Source organism: Embiotoca jacksoni, unplaced genomic scaffold, assembly GCF_022577435.1.
Source record: "Embiotoca jacksoni isolate LCO1_2020_lvr unplaced genomic scaffold, fEmbJac1.0.p SCAF_22, whole genome shotgun sequence".
NCBI classification, from domain to species: domain Eukaryota; kingdom Metazoa; phylum Chordata; class Actinopteri; family Embiotocidae; genus Embiotoca; species Embiotoca jacksoni.
Genome location: NW_027185363.1, coordinates 5556920 through 5577167, shown reverse-complemented (window position 1 = coordinate 5577167; position 20248 = coordinate 5556920). Strand labels below are relative to the sequence as shown.

Here is a 20248-nt window from a genome sequence, read left to right as displayed (position 1 = left end):
GTGGAATTGTAAAGTTGGCTCAATGTTTTCACAATAAAACACATGTATTCCCTTACGTGCCTATGTTGCTATGATTTAATATATATTTTGTATTTCAGGGTGTAATAAATAAATAATGAATAAACTGGAAAAAAAAATAGGAATATAGGAACCTACACACCTGCGACAGAATGGAGCTTTATTCCTGAACGACCATTCAGATTAAAAAGAAGCTTGTCGTCGCCTATGAGTCCTTCAAAATATATTCATAAAATAAAACGATACACTTGACAATAAATTACTGTAAGTTGCGCTGTATAATTGGGACATTCAAGTGCTCAGTGCGTAAAATGTGCTATAATTAGAAACCGCAGGCCCGAGCAGCAGAAAAGCAGGTTTTGTGTAACTTGAAGGCAAGTCTGTTCGCTTCTGAGGTATCTCGCCAAGGCTGTCGGGTTATTCGCAGGTCGGCCGTTTCCCCTCGGTCTGACTCCACACACAGTACCCCATTATCCCACCATCCCAGCGGTTATGAGGTCTGCACGAGTTCATTTCGTTTGATTTGAAGATGTTGCACGATTTGAAGATCATTATTTATTCCGAAGCCTTGTTTACAACTCACTGTCCTGCCTCTTTTGACAAAGCTCAGGAAACCCTTTCTTTGAAAGTTACCATTCGTCTTTAAAATGAGACATGCAGCATGAGAGGCTGCATGCGGCGGCTACTTTTCCTTCAGAGAGACAAGTGTTGGACCTCCAACCTTTCACTCGTTTGGCCGCAGAGCAGACAGAATTTGCGTCTATGAGCTCCTAATTAGAACCAGATGGCGCTTGGAGCAACTGAGAGCTAAAACACAGCATTTTCCATACTGAGCTGCGGTCACTCAGCCATACAGGTGCACACAGTCTGCAGGGGCTCACATTTACTCTCTGCCTCTGCCCTCCCCCTTTACACCCAACGAAACATGGGATGACTTAAAGCGCGCATCCGAAATCGCGCATAAGTACAACTCTGTTTGCAGGAATAGCGCCATAGAGGAAAAGCTTTGACCATGCTGCACTGCATTTGTAGACATAGATGGGACAATTGCAGCCAATATAATAATCGAATAAGGGAATAATAGTCGATTCCTACATTCCCAAACAGTATATAAACTTGCTGCCAATTTTACGACCCGTAAAAACAACAGAGAATAAATAGTACGATATCTAAGGGAAACCAACTGTTCCGTCCTGTCTGCTCTTGTCTGTATCGAGTCAAAAAAATCCTGTGTTTATTAAACCTTTAAAGAAATGCAGCATCTTTTCTTTGAGATTTCAATTCAGTGATCAAAATTTCAAAGGTAATTCCCGTCAACACTTAACTATTTGCCCTTCGGGTACTCACACCTGTCGAGGTCACAATAACAAGATAGTGTCACAACTGACGGTTGCAAAGTGGAGTCAACACATGCGTAATTGTTGTAGACATCACGGTTTTGCTCCACATCAATCCACCTTCTTTATGAATTTAAATAATGGGACTATTGTATATGTAGCCGATATTGTATCCATGCTGTCACTAATTCTGTTACGGGTTAGCAGTTATGTATTTTTATGTGCATTTCTTGAACTTTGACCTGACCTCCAAACACAAAGCCTGCTATGAATTCAAATTCACAAGATATTAAGTACGAGATAATTAGATGTTTTGAATTATTCTTTCATTTCCTAATTACGCCTAATCAATAGTCTTGTTTCACGTACCTCTGAAAAGCCTATATTAGGCGACGAAGCAACAATAAGATAATTGGCTTAAAAAAAAAAAAAATAATCCGCTTAAAAAAAAACCTGATGTGATTTCATTTCCAATTGTTATTTGAAATTCCAATCAAAGATGCAGCTCTGATTTGTTGACTTTTAAAGACGGGGCAGACATTGAGACTTTTGTCTTTGCTATGTGACCCAAAGCAGCGAGGGAAGTTGTGAGTTTTCAGGAATGTAGCGGAACGTTTCAGGAAGACGCAGAGTGAAGCCTCCACACTACACAGGCTCAAACAGTGGTCCCCAAATGTCTGCTCCTTAAGGAACGCTAAAAAAGACTTGTGCCCCCGTTTAATGAGATTTAGCCCTGAACCGCATCTGATTACAGTGTTTTGTTGTGATAAATTACTGCCTTAACCATCTCTACTGTAGGTGGGGACATAGCTGCAAGCAAAAACAAAAACAACGAAACAGTCATTATTCCTTCCTATAAGGGAAATGAAAGTGAAATTAAATTTGTGCCTATTTTGTTGTGAATGAAAGGCCCCAGGCCCAATAGGAAACTGTAGGTTCCTTTCTAATTACAGTAGGCTACCAAAACTGATCAGTTGTTTCTGAAAAGAGCCACACTTGCAGAATTTAGAAACCCTAAAATAAAAAAAAATACAAAGATTACATTTTGCTCCACCAAATTAAAATCGGCCAACACTAACTTCTACTCTCATCGTCCTTCTCTGTGTCTTTGTGTGTGCTATGTCCTGTTATATTGTTGAGGGTGCTGTGGCGGCCGACATCCTCCTCATTGACCCCCGTCTCCCTCTCTGCCTTTTCCGTCTCATGAAAAACGATTCCAGCTCTCTGATTGAATTTTATTCCTTCCTGACCTGGTCCATTCTGTGAGAGCGCCATCAATCTTTGGGCTAACACGACGTTTGTTTGTTAGGCCTACACTTGGGAAAGTATCTAATGACTTTTATGTGCCTGATTATGGTGCACTCAGGGAGCCGGAAGACGAACACGAGCAGCATGCACTGAATAATTTATATCCATTATTGTTCTTTTGATAAAAATGTAGACAATGCTTTACATAGTTTTTCTATGGTTTATAGTCTGAATGTGGCCTGCAGCTACCCACACGATGATTTGTTGTTGCTGTCTCTCTCGTTATGTGGATGTAAAGGCCAAGAACTGCCGAAAAGGATTTGAGGAGTAAACCCTCTTCCCTTTTAGAGACAGGGTTTCATAACTTGTTGTGATATGACAAGATATTTGATCATGACTGGGTCTGAACTTGGCGTCTTTCCGAGTTTGTGTGACATGTTGACATCCCCCTGTCTCTGTTTAGAAAGTATAAGTGCAAAAAACATGTCAAATTATTCTCAAAAGGTTTGTGCGTAAAAGAGTTTCGATGTAAAACTAGGCAGCTAGCTTTGGAATTGATGTGCAAATTATTATTATTATTATTAGCCTACAATTAATATTATTGTTATTATTATATTAATGTTATTTTATTATTCTAGTCGGTATTATTTTGTATTATATTTACTAACGACTATCATTATATCCATGGTAAATATTTAAGTTTTTATAATAGTAATGCGGTAGCCCAATGACGACACTCGTAGGAAACGTACGTATTACTGTCATTATTGTTTTATGCAGACTGTAGCCGTGCACAGTTCTACTCTCGTTTAACAGAAGTCTATTCAAATAAAACTAGTTAAAGAAAAATGTATTCTCTACATATCTATGCCATTTAAAATAAACATATATTAACTTTGAAAATAATAATAAAACTACAATTTAAATGAAATAAAAATAAAACAAAATAAAATAAAAAGCTGGTTTCATTGTCAGTGACAAATTATAAACGGATGTATGTTTACATGATTGAAACAAATCAATCCTTATATAGAAAAAATAAATAAATACCTATTTTTGTATTTATTTTTTTTTAACCTATATTACTTTTATTTTACCTATCTTTTTACCTTTATTAACGGGTTGCTTATTAAAGTGATTGAAAGACACTGATTTCCTTTCATTAACTCTTTTGAGGGAAACTGATAGAATCTTTTTAAACTCCAGTATATATAAAAAAACAAACCCTGCCAACTAGGATTACAATAAAACCTCCATTTGACTTGTCATTTGTCTTTGCAATTATTATACACAAACTGTTAAAAAAAAAAAAAAAAAAACTAGGGTGAGTTCCATATAATAAAACGTGACGGTCACAGTTGTGTCCATTCGGGTCAGCGTCATGACTGGTGAGGATTCAAAAATCAAAACTGAAGTGACAACGGGACTATCTTTGGCATGTGCGGTATGATATTAAGTAAGCACTGGTATGCGCCAGTAAACACACAACGCAGTCCAAAACAAAGTTGTGCTGCGTGCAGGCTGTTTCTCAGGACTATGGCTCAGAGTCAACTTGATTTCTAATCATCTGTTATAAAGCCTGCACGTCCCGATATCACAGTGAACATATACATTGGAAATTAAGTAAAAATATTAAAATTAAAAAGCCTAGAAATAAACAGATGTTATGGTTTTCTCATGCGCACACCGATAAATTTACTTTTTTCATATTTAAGTTTTCCCCATAAGAAAATGAAAAGTAAATATGCTTCCAGTGCAGCTTATTCTTTTTGGAAATAAGGTCTGAATCATTGCAGCAGATTACAGTCCAAATATTGTAATATTTTCTCCAAATTATTCTGATAAACTCACACTATTCAAGAAATTAAATCTAAGGAATATCCTACTTCACACCCAGAACTAACATGGACCAGGCTGAGTGTAAAATATCACTAGCCTGCACTCAAGTCTGTAAGAAATGAGACGTAACTTTTAACTCACAAAAAATGACAATTTATTAAAGAAACAAACAAATCCTTCAGAATACTTTTCAACAAATGAAGAATCTTTAAAATAGTAAGGCGATATACACGTTCCTTTTTCTTACTTTTTTATAATGGAACAAGTTTTTGGGCAATTAAGGCAATTCAATTTAGAAAACACTTTTTGGTGTTTGGTCCATAATATCCGGCTACAGTTTAGAAATAAATTACTATATGCAATTTACATGTCCATGAAAAGTGACATATATTTAACAGATCACATAAAGCCACAAAAGCAAAGAGAGACTTACGTGTTATTTGCAGTAACACTGTTTCTTTAGAGAAAAAAAAAAACAAGATCAAGTCTTTTCTGTTTTCTGTCTCATATTAGTCCCTGTGGTGTGGGCAGGTAAGGAGGGCAAAAACACGTTGAATTTTACTGACAGTTCAAACACCGTGTGGAAAATATCGAGCCTGGTTTTGGTCAGAACTTGCTACAGTCGTACACGAAAGCTCCCGAAGTGCGATAGATGGATTGGCTCGGTGGGAATGACATCTGACAGCTGTTATTCCCATTCACCGGTGAGTTATTCAAGCCAATTCTTTGGGATTCAAACATCTCTCGGACTGAATGGAAGTTCTGCTGCTGTGCTGGGTAAGCTGCGCCCAGATGGCCCAGGTCTCCGGCCTGGTTGAGGTACCATGAGGTCAGCCTCCCTTGGTGGGGATGGTGGCCCTCCTGCCCAGAGTTTAGATTACCGTGAGTCAGGGGGGATGAGGTGGTTGTGACCGAGTAATCTGGCAATGTTTCGTCCACGGTGGTGCTCGGTGCCAAGTGGCTCGATCTGTCCCCAGCGTAAAGGCTCATGGCTTGCATGTTACAATGATAGGTTGCGTTGGAGGTAGTGGAGATGGAGTTTTGGTTACAGGGTGAACTATAGACCGATGTCTGATTTGGAGAATAGTTTAAGGACAAAGACGGTGTTATACCTGTCCTGGTCGAGGCGGTGAGGCTGGAGGTGAGCTCAGTGGCCCCCTGTGGAGACCCCCGGAGGGAGGTCATGATGTTGTCTACGCTGAAGCCCTGCGTCGAGGCCTGGCCGTGGTGCTGGTGGTGCTCGGAGCTGTCCATACCGATGGACCTACTGGAGGGGATGCTGTGAGGGCTTCCACTGGACATGCTGCTGCTGTCTGGGCTCTCGATTTTGGGAACGGTGCTCAGAGAGGGAGAGTCGGCCTGCGGTGGCGTGGCTGCCCCGTTCTCAGTCTTAATATCCTGGATCCTGACAGGCTGGGAGCCCTGCACCGGCTGCTCCTGCTCCCGGCCCTGCTGCCTCGGCGGCAGGTCCTTCTGCTGCCGCTCTTCTTTCTCTTTCAGTGCGTCCTTCTTTTTGAACCTCCGCCGCCTCCTCAAGAAGCTCCCGTTTTCAAACATGTTGTACGAGTCCGGGTCCAAGGTCCAGTAGCTGCCTTTACCGGGTTTTTTATCATCACGGGGCACCTTGACAAAACACTCATTCAGAGACAGATTGTGCCTGATGCTATTCTGCCAGCCCTGCTTGTTGTCGCGGTAAAATGGAAACCTTTCCATAATAAACTGGTAAATCCCATTCAGGGTCACCTTCTTGTCAGGCGAGTTTTGGATAGCCATGGTGATGAGCGCAATGTAACTGTACGGGGGTTTGACCATATCCTTGGGCTGAGGTTGGGGAGTGTACGGTCCATACGCCCGGGCCATGCTGGCAGGATACTGGTCATGAGCCGCGTGAGAGTACATGTTCATAGGTGCTGGCATCCCCGTGTATCCCCCACCGGCTGCGGCCCGGTAGTAGCTTGGGTCGCTGCTGATGTAAGGCACGACGCCCAATGAGTTGGGACTGGAGACGGAGTAGCGAGCCTGCATGTCTTCGCTTTGATCCGGCGAAAATAAAGCTCCAAAATACGCAAGAATGAAAGCTCCACTTCTCCCTTTTCGGACGGCTGAGGTGCTCAAATCACAGTTCCTCGCTGCTTATACTTCAAAAGAAAAAAGAGGAAAAAGTCTTTACCCCAGTGCAGTTTGCTGTGTTTAAGCTGTCCCCATCCTCGTGTCCCTATGAAACACACATTGAAAAAGTTCTGTACTTTGGATATCCGTCACCACACAGGACTTTTGCGCAGTTAAATTCTTTCCTTTTTGCTGCCAGAGAAACCCCGCCCCGAAAAGTGCACGAGTCGTCCAATGAGAAGTTAGGCCGTGCGGAGGGAGCAGAAAGCTGCTGGCCACACTCGAGGCTTTTAGAAAAACTAGAGGAGAGGTGTCGGCAACTCCCAGCCCACTCCAGCCAGGACTTCAGACGTGACAGAGCAACTCACATGTACACAAACAGATCATGGAGTGCATTTTCCCCGCACGCTTTGTTACTAATACGAATCCTCTATCAGACAGCTGTTTTAAGACAACAGAAACAACAGAGATCTTTCCAATTTACAAATCCGATAACTACACACCTTTTTGGACATTAAATTATTGAATTAATTCTGATATTCCCTTCCAAAAAAAAAAATCATAATTTACGCAAAACACTGAATTCATGTTGCATGGTATGTTATGTCTCTTAATAACAGGTTCATTTATTGTCTTGGGTTTTCTTTTTTATTAGAACACATACTGACACCTGTAAACCAAATGGCGGCGTTTACGTGCAGTTTAACATCTTTAAAGTGTATTTTATTAGTTAAAACACTCAACACCAGCAGCAGATCAAAGCAGCAAAGAACCTCGCGTCGTTTGCAATGGGCGGTTAAGTGCGATCTCATTACAGCGGGAATTACAATTAAGACAGTTTGGGCTGAGAGAGACCATGGATGTGAGAGTTTATTCAAGAAAAGCATCTGAAGACATGCGCCAAATGGGACGACCACGACACCTCAGATGTGTGGCTTTTCATCCAAACGTTATATCTGTTGACGGCCAATCGAGAATGTATTGGCTCAGTAACTGAATAAACAAAATGTGACTATTTAGCACACGTTAAACATTAATAAGTATTTATTTACAGACCTAATATTTGTTTTCTTTCCAACAATGCAGCTCTTTTATTAATTTGTAATTTAAAAGTCCCCTGAAGAGTTTCAAAGGTGTTTCATAGCAGTCCACGGAATTGTATTAAATAATGTTGAGGCCTGGAGAGTAGTTATAGAAAGACAGAAAAAGTTCAATAAGCCAACCCTAAAGGCCCTTATATCGCCCTGCTGTTGAGGGTGACTTTGCATAAAATTGTGAATGATCATTGTGAGGCAAAGTTACAGTCCCAATATCGCTGTAATCCTCCGCAGGTCGTCTTAATTAAATGTCCGTGCAGTGGCCTGCTGCTCCGCTGGTTTCTCCTTACATGGACCCGGGCATGAACTTTTTCCACCGCCCTGGGCTGTTTACACAATTCACGACGGGCCTTTTACTTAATACCACGGCCTGCCCACCCAGTCCTCCTTAACTCTTTTTTATTTAAAGTGTCCACGACTGCTGATAACACAGTGTAAAGCTGATTAGGTGTCAAATTAATTAATAACACGTCCGCGCAAATATTTGTGGCCTGATGGCCTTGTGTCTTTTTTTTTTTTTTTTTTTCTAAACCAATATCAGTAGCAACAAATAACGGGCAGAATTATTGATAAAATAAATCTTAATATGTTGTACACTGATGTAGAAACGTGTTCTAATATCATTTGGTCTATACAATTTAATTTGATTTAAATTTGTGTTTATTTTTACTAGTTTGTCTTTCTTTATTTCCATTTCTTTCTTTTTTTCCCTAAAACACGGAGACAAGGACATTTGATCATGTAATTCATTTATAATATCAGGTTAAACCAGTGAAATGTGATTCAACAAACTATTTACTAAATCAGATTTAGTAGTCTCTAATACAGATGATCCATCACATAAAACATGTGTGGTTCAAAATGAAAAAAAAAAACCTCACAATTCTGACATTTTTTTTAAATAAAGAAGAGAGCGAGAGAGAGAAAGAGGGAGTGAGAGAGAGAGAGAGAGAAATAGAGAGAGAGATAGATAGATAGAGAGAGAGAGAGAGAGAGAGAGAGAGAGAGAGAGAGAGAGAGAGAGAGAGACAGAGAGAGAGAGAGAGAAAGAGAGAGAGAGAGAGGCCTAGTCAGGGTTAATCGTCATAACTATGAACTTGGCTCCCTCTAGTGTTCAGAAAAGGGAAAGTATTGTAATGTGTCGTCGGAAAAGCACATCGTTCTTTGATGTCCTTAAATATTGAAAGGATTTTAATTGGACAATTATTATTAAATGTAATAAAGTCCTTAATAATGACTACCAACTTTAAACTTAAATTTCCAGAGATATAGTTAATTGCACACATACATTAAGTTGCTTAACCAGAAGTATATTCAGGGGCCTATATATTTGTCCTCAGGTTTTTCTTCTAGGTATTGATCTAGATCATAATTGTGTAGATTATAGATATTGCTGAGACTCATTAATCTAGCCTACATGAGTTTCCTCAAGTAGCAAGTTGAGCCCCTGCAGACTGAAAGTTTATAGAACATTTATTTGAAGCTGCTGCCACCTCGCGACCTACTTCAGTACTACAGTCACATACTGACAATCCAATACTAGCAAACCATGATGATATGTACTGCTCAACGTGTTTGTCATTAAATAGTTGCAGTACTAAATAGATGCAACAAACCCAGGCAATTTGACCAAAAACGTACCTTCATCAAAGTGTATAATACCTTTATCCTTACTTTAAACGATAATAATAATAATATTAATATAATAATACAAGATCCAATAACAACTGGAGTACAACAGAAAAAGCAAGTATCAGCATAATTTCCAGAAATAAGAAAAAAAAAATCACATTTGAAGCTTTGGTTAAAAATTGACATTGTATTCAACTGTGGTATTATGTTTAAATATGGAGGCACTGGTATCAATAGGAGTTGATGACCATGACATGGTTTGTTACTACTTCTCTAAACCTGGACTCTTTTTGTTTATGAGGCTGAGGTAGTTCCTGTTTTTCCTGATTGCACCCTGCTTCATTAAAGTAATTAGAAAAACAACTTTATGCACAGGTTAAGTGCATGAAATATTGCATCTAAAATTCAGATTTTGGGGGAATTTTGACCAAGAGGAAACCACTCTGACACACTCAATAATATCAAGCAAGTTCAGTGACTCATACTTCCGATCCATTCCTTTTGAAGTTCCCTATAATCATTCTTTCCAGTGACATCTTGAATTAAATTGATTTCTTCCAAACATGTCAAGTGTAACATACCTTTGAGCAACTGCCAACTACTTTCAGCATCATCTTGAGCTTCTCCATCCTCTCCCTCTCTTTCTCTTGGTTATGTAGGACACAGTAATGATGACAGCAATCATGTGCCTGAAACCAATGACAGTGATCACTATAAAGAACATAGATATGATACAGAATGATAATTGGCCAAATTGTTTCTCCAATAATTACGTTTACCTCATTTTACAGATTATGATAACCTTGTCAGACATTTAAAAAAAAAAACAACATTATTTTTAAGGATGCTTGCTGCTTCCTTAATAATAATATTTTTTTAATGTCTGACAAGGGTATCATTTGTGCTACTGGCTAGCACTGTGAAAGTCGCTAATTGATGTTGACAGCTAGATTAATGATTGTTTACTTTAGCCATCAAATATAGGGCATCATTGTTGCAAAAAATAGTTTTATTAAAGAGATCTTCCAGCCAGGTTTAGGCAACGACACGAGTCAAACTTTCCTACTACTTTTTTCAGACTAAAATGTATTGATTGAAACCATTCAATAGACTCACATAGATGAAATAACAACATAAGACCACCTCGTTGTAATGTGATGTGTATATGTAATAACCGTCATTTGATTTCAGTTTTTTTAGTCAACAATGTTTTTGAACCTGGGCCATTTGGAGTTCACTTGTTAGGCCTTTCAGTGAAGCTCTTGCAGTACCACCAGGTGGAGCCTCGCGTTCCACTGTTTGGGAATCCCCTTGCTGTATGTTTTAACAAGTAGAGTGCCTCAGAGGCTAAAATTTACTAGCTGACTTTATTACTGATTTGCTAAGAGGCAAGGTTGCTGGATGAGGGATGTAAATAGTTCATTTGTATAAAATGATTGTGCATGACCCTGTGGCCACATGAAACCACACATTCTCACCATGCTAATTTGGTGAGGCCTGGTTTTAGCGAAAGTTAAGGACCATATGTAACTCATATGAGGAATGTAACATTTGCTATCTTTACTTTCTTCAACTAATGTATCACATGAAAAGCAGCACAAGCTCTGTTGACTGCTCAAATTAGTGTATACCGACTCAGTATAAATATTCCATGATGCTCAATACTGCTATTGTGCCATCTAATCATTTTCGATTTGCCAATTTAGAATATGACTGCATATTTAACATAAATCATAGATAATAGATACCCTAATATGTATATATTACACTCTTTAGCACCATGGACAACAAAGGATTGAATAAGCGTTTACAATGTAACAGTATTCATTACGCTCTTCAGCACCATGGACAGCAAATCAATAAACTCTTACAGATGAGTGAAACTTAACTTTTTGGAAAATGACACCACTGTTGTAAATATAACAATATCAAATGCCATGTCTACTTAATTCATGTGAATATGCATCAATCTAACTCCATAATATTTCTCAGAACTGGACTCGTATTATACATCACACTATTCTGTCCCCCAAAAGCCAAAATGAGTAGATTTACACACTTAAATTAGCCAGTCTATATGCCAGTGGGCTTTAGGAAGTCAAAGTGAAGGCGTATTTTCTTGTAATATCTGGTTCTCAGTTTAGAACCTTAGGGAGCCCATATCAAAGGAGTAGTTAAATTTCAGTCCAATGTGTAGTGAGTTGTGCCTGTTTATGTCTGTGATTGACAAAGATGAATATCTGCTTTGACATACAAAAGCATCTTTGTCCTGATTAAATACTTTAATTACAACTTATTACAGCTTTTTTTTTTTTTTAATCTCTCCTTAAATCTCTGCAAATCGAAGTCGCACACTCATAAGGAATGCACAGATTTTTTTAAGCACCTCAACCTTCAGTCACCAGGAGATGGCAGTGCAAGTCCAACCAATAGGACTGTGGAAGAGGCATTTTAATTTGAGCAACAAAACTTAAAACTGTATATTGAATGTGCCATTTGTCCTTTTTTTCTACTAATTCATTAAATAACCATCTTTAAACAGCAAATATGCAAGCAAGCTTCTTAGGATAAACAAAATACAAGTTACAGTTGAATTATCCTCTGCGTATGAACAGCTCAACTGAGGTCTTTTTGATTTCAGTCTTTTCGTGACATAAAATGTGATTGGTGTAAATCTAAAACTACACCATATCTTTGCCCATATTGTAAATAAGTGCAGTACCATCTTGCTGTGAAATGAGAAGAAACTAATAACACAACTGGAATTATTTGCTGATGCTCGATGAGATAATAGTGTCTCTGAGGGGTGCCTACTGATATTTCGAAATGACAATTTAAAAATTCAAAAAGGTGGATTTTTTTTTCTTTTGCTGCCGAGTTGCTGCAAATCCAAAAAAGTGATCATCCAAAACCAAACATTTTTAAAAGGTCAGAAAAAAAGGGAAACAATCAGTAAATTAGATCATTCACAAACTCCAGTGTTTACAAATGCTTTCCATAATGAATCAGGATTTTAGTCATTTTAGGTATAATAGTATAGATATAATATTGACACTAGAAATGTTCTCGTAGTGGAAAAAAGGGAAGACAAAAGAGAAGAACATATATTCCTACGAAAAACATTTATTCCTCAAGACATTCAACACTTTTAAATTCTTTAAAAATAAATCTCTTTAAGGATTGACAATTGTTGCAGAAGATCAGCAACAATTTAAACAACGGTAGAAAAACAAAATTAGGTGCATGAATAAAGATTAAATCATACGTGGTATATGTTTTTTTTGTCAGTAAATAGATATTCATTATCCATCTGCGTGAACTCAGTCAAGTAATGAGAATGTGAAGTGCCACAAACCATTAGTTTAAAAGGGATCTTTTCAAAGGTCAAAGTTCACTGAAGGGATTTCATTACTGCTACATGAGAAAAAGGTTTTCTCTGACTCCACCCTGGAGCCGAATTTAGAGGAAAAGTATTTAGCAGTTTTATTTTTGGAACTCGCTGCCCTCCTCTTGTCACATTACACATGGCTTTACGTCCTGATAGACACTTTGGTGATGGTGATGAAGCTGATGATAATAAGATCCTCCGGTGCTGGCATGGAGGGAAGAGATTCCATTTAGGTTTAAAACGAATTCCTTCCTGTCACACACAGGAGCCGAGTGGCTGGAATATCGAGACAGTCCCACTGTAAACAAACAGGACACAAGAGGTCAAGTCATCATTTCTTTAGGCCCAATGTTGCTTTATTTTGTTTTATTTTAAATTAATATTTGCTTCTTTTTTTAAATCTAAATGCTAGACAGGTTTCCAAAACAGTGCATGCTTAATGGATTTAGTTTAGAGGTACAATGTAATGGTGCCTTGCACTTTCTAATACCACTGAAAGAGTTTATAAATTGTAAATATTCTCTTCAATAATGATGAATCCAACTTTGACAAAGGTTGTCATTTGTCAGATTTGGATGTTTGGTAAAAAGTAAGTTGATGCATGCAAATGATTTTGAGATCATCTGCCGGCTTTAAAAAATATAATACAATTTTACAAATAGCCTGTCAAATTTGCAGTTGATAATCTTAAAAGGAGTTAATAAAAGCAGTTTGGACCAGATGCTCAGAGAGTGATTTTCCTGAATTAAAAAAAATATTGGTGGAAGAGAATAAACAGATTAATATCGAGACTTGATATTTAGCATTAGTAAATTATAAGTAGGCTAAATAACTTCTTAAACACGACCACCAAACCACGAAATTACAAAATTTGTCATCTATTCTAAAAAAAAATCTACAAGCAGTCAAAAAAGATTTTGTCAATAAAAGAAATATATATATATATATATATATATATATATATATATGCTGTTGTTATTTTCTAAATGTGTTTCAATATATATATACATACATATATAAGCCTGCAGGCATATATGTGGATCATTTTAAAGGCCTTCATGAATTTAAATTTAAATGTTTTTCTTTTGAATTGTTATGAATATGTGTTTGAAAGCTCGTTTAATGAAATGTGCATGACTTCTTTATGCTTTTTGTTGTGCTACAGTCATTGAGTATTGTACATATTTCCTCTTGGTTCCAAAGCATAGAGGCCTTTAAAAAGGCTTATTTCAAGCCAATCAAATATAATAGTATAAAATTATAATGAAGAGTAGGTATAAGGCAAAGAATGTAATTATATGATGCATGATAATAATAAAAAATGAAACCGAAAACCAAAGATTTATTTTCTAGATTTTACTTGCGCGATTTATGATATGATCAATTGAACTAATTGTCGTTCTTTGTATTCAGGGGTACTCTTCTGTGTTTTACTCACTGCATTCCGATAAATGTTCGTTCAAAAACGGATTTGCATGCATTTCTTCTTGGAAAACTTTAATTTTATCAAATAGAAATTGATTGTGAAAATCTTTGCTAATTTGTATAGGTTACGTTTTAATTTATGTGATGTCTGAAAGTCTAAGACATTTGAATTTGACCTAAATAAAGGTGACCTCTGTTTTGTCACATAGCTCATTAGTTTGAGTTCGATATGGCCCTCGGCTGAATATATTGGCTCATTGCGGTGAAAATAGTAATGAGCAAACATAAAACAATAATGGTTATAATATATATATATATAAATACATAAGTAATGCTCTACCTGAAATGTCAGAAGAATCTCTGGCATTGTGGTGCAGATACCCCTGATCCAGGGAGTAAGGTGACATCCCCGTGTGCACAGCAGAGGAGTTGGGGCTGTTTGATGCCAACGACTGCTGTTTGATGTATGAAGATACACCAGGTGCACTCCAGTGTGAGGCTGCATTTGCATATGGAGACTGACAGTCCAAAGTGCCGACCATCGCCGGGGAGGATTGCAGGGGGCTACTGCTGCTGTCCGGACAATAGTCTGCGTTGGAGGCCACCTGACATGCGGCCATATACGATGAGCCGGAGTTTGATGACATATGCGGGACGTGATGTCCTCCTCCGAGTCCCTCGAACCCACCTGGAACCGTATTACCCATCAAGTCTAAGTTGTAGCTGTTATGGCATAATGAGCCTGAAGGTGATTGAAACTCAAAGCTCTGCGGCAACATGGACGCACCAAATCCAATGCCATTCATCACCCTGTACATTGGTTTCAGAGCTTGGCATTTCCTACGAAACCCCCGAGGTCTGCGACGAAAGGAGCCCTCCTCGAACATAAACTCACTACCCGGGTCTATGGTCCAGTAGTGCCCCTTGCCAGGTCTGCCCAGACCTTTGGGCAGTTTGATAAAACACTCGTTCAGAGAGAGGTTGTGTCTAACGGAATTTTTCCATCCCTGGTATGATCCCCTGAAGAAAGGAAATCGGGCCTGCAGGAACTGATATATCTCGCTTAAAGTAAGTCTTTTGGTCGGTGAGCTTTGAATTGCCATCACAATAAGGGCAATATACGAGTAGGGGGGCTTTTCAGGGCGCCTCAAGCCGGAGTTTCCCTTTTTCCCTTTAGCGGCAGCATTATGCGCGCTCTCCATCACTGGCTGCGCGCTCAGCAGAGCTGCGCTCAGAGCACTGGCCGCTGGACTGGAGCGCAGTGGATTAGATGGATCCAAAAGCTGCTGGGAAATCTCGGTCGTCATGGCCGTGCCTCGTTTTGGAATCTTACACTGTGGGGTCTCTATAACACGTCGGCAACTCACTTCTCCTGTATCTCAAGCGCTATTAAAGGTTTCCTAATGCAAAGGGGTCAGCGTCCCTTTGCGATGCTCCGAAAGGCTACAACCGTGAAAATCAAGAAACGCCTGCCGCTGTTCCCCCTTCCTCTCTCTGTCCATTGCTGGCAATAATCCCACAAGAGAGAGAAAATAAAGCTCCTCGACTTTGCTTGCGCATATCCACCCGGCCAAACACAACCCGACCACCTATCAGTTCTTAAATCTCTCTCTGCCCCTCTATCCCCCCAAATCCCTCCAAGAAATCGCCAGGAACTACTCCCTCCCCATCTGGCCAGGATCCAGACTAGAAGCCGGACACGGCGCTGCAGAGTAAGACAAATCTCCTCCCACGACTCACTTTCCAAAATACCTCTGTCCACATTTGACAGACCAATATTTGTCACAATAAAATGACAAACCATGATGAAAGTTAAAGAGTTTGCCCAAATTGAAACGATTCACCCCACTTACTGAAAACAGTGAAGATGCCTGCGAGCAGCTTGTAAAGTTGTACAGGGGAAGTCGTGACTACTGATTTGTTTGGGATGTGTTCAGGGTTAGGGCTCTGACATGAGAGGAAGCATGCTTTTTCCATCAGAGCGTGCCAGCAAACCACACACAGCGCACAAGTGTCAGTTTACCTCTCGGAGCCTGGATTACATCCCTGGAGAATTGAATTTATTAGAGATTTCTACGGAAACGATTCAGATGATGAAATATTCAAATGTCGTTTCTGCAAAGTCCGTACTGCAAATGGCTTTTTTAAAAATTATTATTATTATTATTATTATTATTATTATTATTTTTTAATTTTTATGTCAGGCGTAAATTTATCGGGGGTCACTACGCTTAAATCCTAAAATCATTTCCCATTCGCAAAGTTAAAAGAAAAGTTTAGTCTACCCAGACAACCAACATCAAACTTGTGGCCACGCTGCGTCCAGAAAACACAGCTGCTTTAAGGAAATCAACTTTCTAGTCTTAGAAGAATAGGCCAAATTGGAAGACATGTATTCCTATTGAGTTCAGCTCGTTCAGGATGCACCATTTGTCTGAACCCTTTGCTGCGCATGTGTGGTGACTGAGGCGACAGCTATTTCCAGGGCCAGACAGAAAACATAAATATTGTATGCCCCTATCCGGCAGCTAGTCTCATGAACACTGAAAAGTAAATTCTTATGGAATTTTTTTTTTTTTTATTTTATTTTTTTGGCAGCAAAGGAAAGAGGAAAATTAGAAACTGTAAGTTAGTATTATTATTATAATCATCATAATTTATTTCCTATTATTATTGTTGTTGTCGTTATTATTATTATTATTATTATTATTATGTTATACAAACCTTAGCCATGCACTTTTTAACGCTCGTTTTTACAAGAGTGTAGTCAGGTAAAAGTTGTGTTAAATACAAATTACGTGCTTAAGACCCGGAGTTGCGCAGCATATTTTTTCCAAAGCAAGAAATATGGGAAATTTCAATACATCATAATCGGCTCCAATGGCTTTTAAGCATGAGGTTAGACTAAGAAGGCGTGTAGGAGGCCCTTTACACTTGCAACCAATCCCTACTAGGCTTTCTAAAAAGGTTTTGCAAAGTGTAGTCACATGAACACACGCCCTGAAGCAAACAGGTGTTAATGTTTCAGACGGGTGCCATTTCCTATTCGGCTGCACAAAAAAACACGATGATTGCTCTGCAGTTCAATATGGTACAACAAAGAGAAACACTTTAACATGAGTCAGCATTTATTTTATTATTAAAAACATAGTTTTTGAAAGAAAGAGGAACAAAAGCAGCCAAAATCCATATGTTTAACAAGTTTGTTGAAAAAAACTAGCAACGGTTCTATTCAGTAACGCTTCCGAGAAACATCTGAGTATTAAATATAAAAGGTTGAGAATGCTTTAAAGGGAAACGAGCAGGTACAAACATATACAGTGAAACACCATGCCACCACAATAATATCAAATGCAATTAAGTCCTAGCTCAAAGTTTTTTTCTGTCTTTGGTCCGCTTCCTCCTTGGTATCCACCATCAGTGCAAATGATGATTTCTAATCACCAAATTAAAAAAAAGTCCCAATTTATGTCTGATATTACGACACTGTCTATTAAAGCAGACCGCCGATATAAGCGTTTGGCACGTGTGCTGCACAGGAGCCCACAGTCCAGGGTGCTTCAACGTGCGGAAATGTGGCAGGTGTATTTGGATGGTGAAACATCAGTTCAGTGTACCGCGGCCAGGTAAAGGCAGGGAGGAGAAGTGTGTGGTCTGTGTTTAAGTCTCTCTTGAACGGTTTACTGAGGATGCTCTCGATGGCAAATGAACTGGTAAACTTGGGGCGGGAGTCCGTCCTGGTGGCCGGGGCAGACTGGTGAAGGCTCTGTGGCTCCTTTGCATGGTCAGACGCCTCTTTCTCCCTGCTGAACGTTTTGCTAATGCGTTTTCTTCTGCGCTGGAACACCCCATCCGCAAACGTGTATTCGCTGTGAGGATTGAGCATCCAATAATTGTCCTTTCCCCACGGTCTAGACGGGTCTCGGAGCACTTTGCGAAAACAGTCATTTAGAGACAAATTATGTCGAACCGAGTTCCTCCAGCCGGTGTAGTTGCCTCTGAAAAACGGAAACTTCTTCATCAGATAGTCGTTTATTTCCGCCAAAGTCAGACGTCCAGAGGGAGAATCCCGGATGGCCATGGCGATGAGAGCGATGTATGAAAACGGGGGTTTGGGTCTCCGCGTGTACGGCTTGGACATTTTGCTGCTCCCGCACGGAGTAACAGGTGGGGGGCTGTGCGCCACGCAGTCCCCATCCGACCCCAGTTCCTCCTCAGCAGAGAGAGGGGATCGCGCATTCCCCTCTGCATCACTGGACATCTCGGAACTTTTCACGTCATAGTGGCTTCCACACAACACCTCCAGCTTCATGCTTATTGTGGAGCTGAGTAGGATCTGTCCAGTCTTAAACCCCCAGAAGCGAAAGTCCGCAGCCTTTGGTGCGTCAAGACGCGGAGTTTCTTGAGCTGAATCCAAACAAGTGTGTCCTTGCGAGCGCACCTGTCTCACCCGTCTCACCTAAAGCTTGTGTGAGGAGCAGTTTATAGCCGGCTCACCTCAGGACCAACCCAAGAAGGCGGGGCTAGACAATTTCAAAAGATCTGGAGCATGACAAATCATCTTCACAGTGCATGAATGATTGTCCATCATGAAACACTGATCATATTAACAGTTTCATAATAATCATAGTATTTTTTTAGTAAATAGCAAGAGATTATGTTCACCCAGCACCCCATTAATTTCAGGTGTTTCTGTCTCACCTGTGAAATGTAATGTCAGACATCTTGGGACTGTTTCACCTGAGGCAACCAGGGGGCGTATATTTACTTTGTATTTCTAGGTGCGGTTCCTGCAGGTATTCTCATTTGTTAGTTTGATAAAGCACTGTAATCACAACCACAGCCATTCTTTTCAATGTGGTCTGAACTTTTTTTTACGTCTTCATTATGTTCAAAACGATGTACTACACTGTTCAACTCCATAAGTGAAGAAGCTCCCCCTGCCAGCAGAATTTAGTCAAGATTTCTCACATTAAAACTCTGTTTAGGTGTGAACTCTTAATGTCTTTGCCAAATTAACAGCCCACATAGAAACCAGTGTTATTGTGTTTCTCTCTCTCAAACAAGTAGTGAGTCTTGTCCTTCCTGTTGCTCAGTGCCCAGATAAAGGATTCACCTAACAAATAATGTGTAATAATAATGGATTTATTTTCCTCTGAATGAACTGCCTTGAGCTTTTAAAAGACTTTAGAAGAAGGTAAGTCTCTTGTGATGTGGCTCCAGGGACATGGTGCAATTATAACAAGGCCAACGGGTGAACATACCAATTGAAGTCTGAACTATTATGCATTTAATTGCTAAGGGCAGCTTTTCATCCTATTTTACCTCAGGCTCCACCCACTTCCTCAGGTTCATCTGGGAGTTATGATGAACTCAACAAACCATCTTTGTTTAATTGGTAGTCTCCTGCAGGTCCGACCAAATCACTGGTTTTCAAGTTTGTGCTTTAACAGGGTCAAGTCAGATTAAATAAATAATATTACCCCTGTATAGCTGGAGACTAATGTTGACGTCACACTCATGCCACTGCTGCGTTATCACTGTGCCAAGTGCTTAAACTTTTGTTTATGCAAAATGTAGCTTGTGTTTGTGTTTTGCGTGGAGGTTAGACATGTTTGTGCTGCTGTAAATGTTTTGATTTTCCAGGTGCTAATCTGTTTGTGTTGAGTGTGACACAGAATCTGTGGTGAAGTCACTTTTTTTTAATTGTGGCATGTCAAGGACGGATTCCTGGAAGCTAACCGCCCAATGACAAGAGCTCAAATACCATGTATTTACTCTGTTCATTACATGTAGCAGCTTGTCAGGCCATCAGGTGTCTGTGTGTGTTCTCGTGTACATTGTGATCTACTTGATAACAGCTCACGCTGTCTGTCGTCTGGAATTGTATACGTGCATCTTGGTAAGAATAAAGTATATTAGACTTAGAATATACAGTTATATCAACAGGCTTTTGAGGAACTTTGGTATTACAGGCCTTACATTTTGGCAAAGGATATCTCAAACTGCACACAACTGTGTTTCTCATGAAAGAAACACAATAACTTTAAAGTATAATATTCATCTGACAATAAGTAATAAACAATTCTATATTAACTGCATGTTACTCTTATTTACCTAAGTGCCCGACATATAGTCACATAATATAAATTCCA

The 20248-nt window shown here is 39.4% G+C and overlaps 3 protein-coding genes across 3 annotated transcripts; all 3 read right to left on the bottom strand.

Moving 5' to 3' along the window:
- Positions 1 to 4579: 4579 nt before the first annotated feature.
- Positions 4580 to 6694, bottom strand: foxc1a (forkhead box C1a). The gene has a single exon (XM_069158032.1). It carries the CDS (start codon positions 6465 to 6467, stop codon positions 5049 to 5051), a length of 1419 nt encoding a protein of 472 aa, XP_069014133.1. The 5' UTR covers positions 6468 to 6694; the 3' UTR covers positions 4580 to 5048.
- Positions 6695 to 12459: 5765 nt separating this feature from the next.
- On the bottom strand, positions 12460 to 15665 carry foxf2a (forkhead box F2a). Its single transcript, XM_069158031.1, has 2 exons — positions 14434 to 15665; positions 12460 to 12966 (listed from the first exon to the last, which is right to left on the bottom strand). The coding sequence occupies exons 1-2, from the start codon at positions 15398 to 15400 to the stop codon at positions 12794 to 12796; spliced, it is 1140 nt and encodes a 379-aa protein (XP_069014132.1). The 5' UTR covers positions 15401 to 15665; the 3' UTR covers positions 12460 to 12793.
- Positions 15666 to 17210: 1545 nt separating this feature from the next.
- foxq1a (forkhead box Q1a) lies at positions 17211 to 18535 on the bottom strand. The gene has a single exon (XM_069158030.1). The coding sequence runs from the start codon at positions 18403 to 18405 to the stop codon at positions 17587 to 17589; it is 819 nt and encodes a 272-aa protein (XP_069014131.1). The 5' UTR covers positions 18406 to 18535; the 3' UTR covers positions 17211 to 17586.
- Positions 18536 to 20248: the final 1713 nt, after the last annotated feature.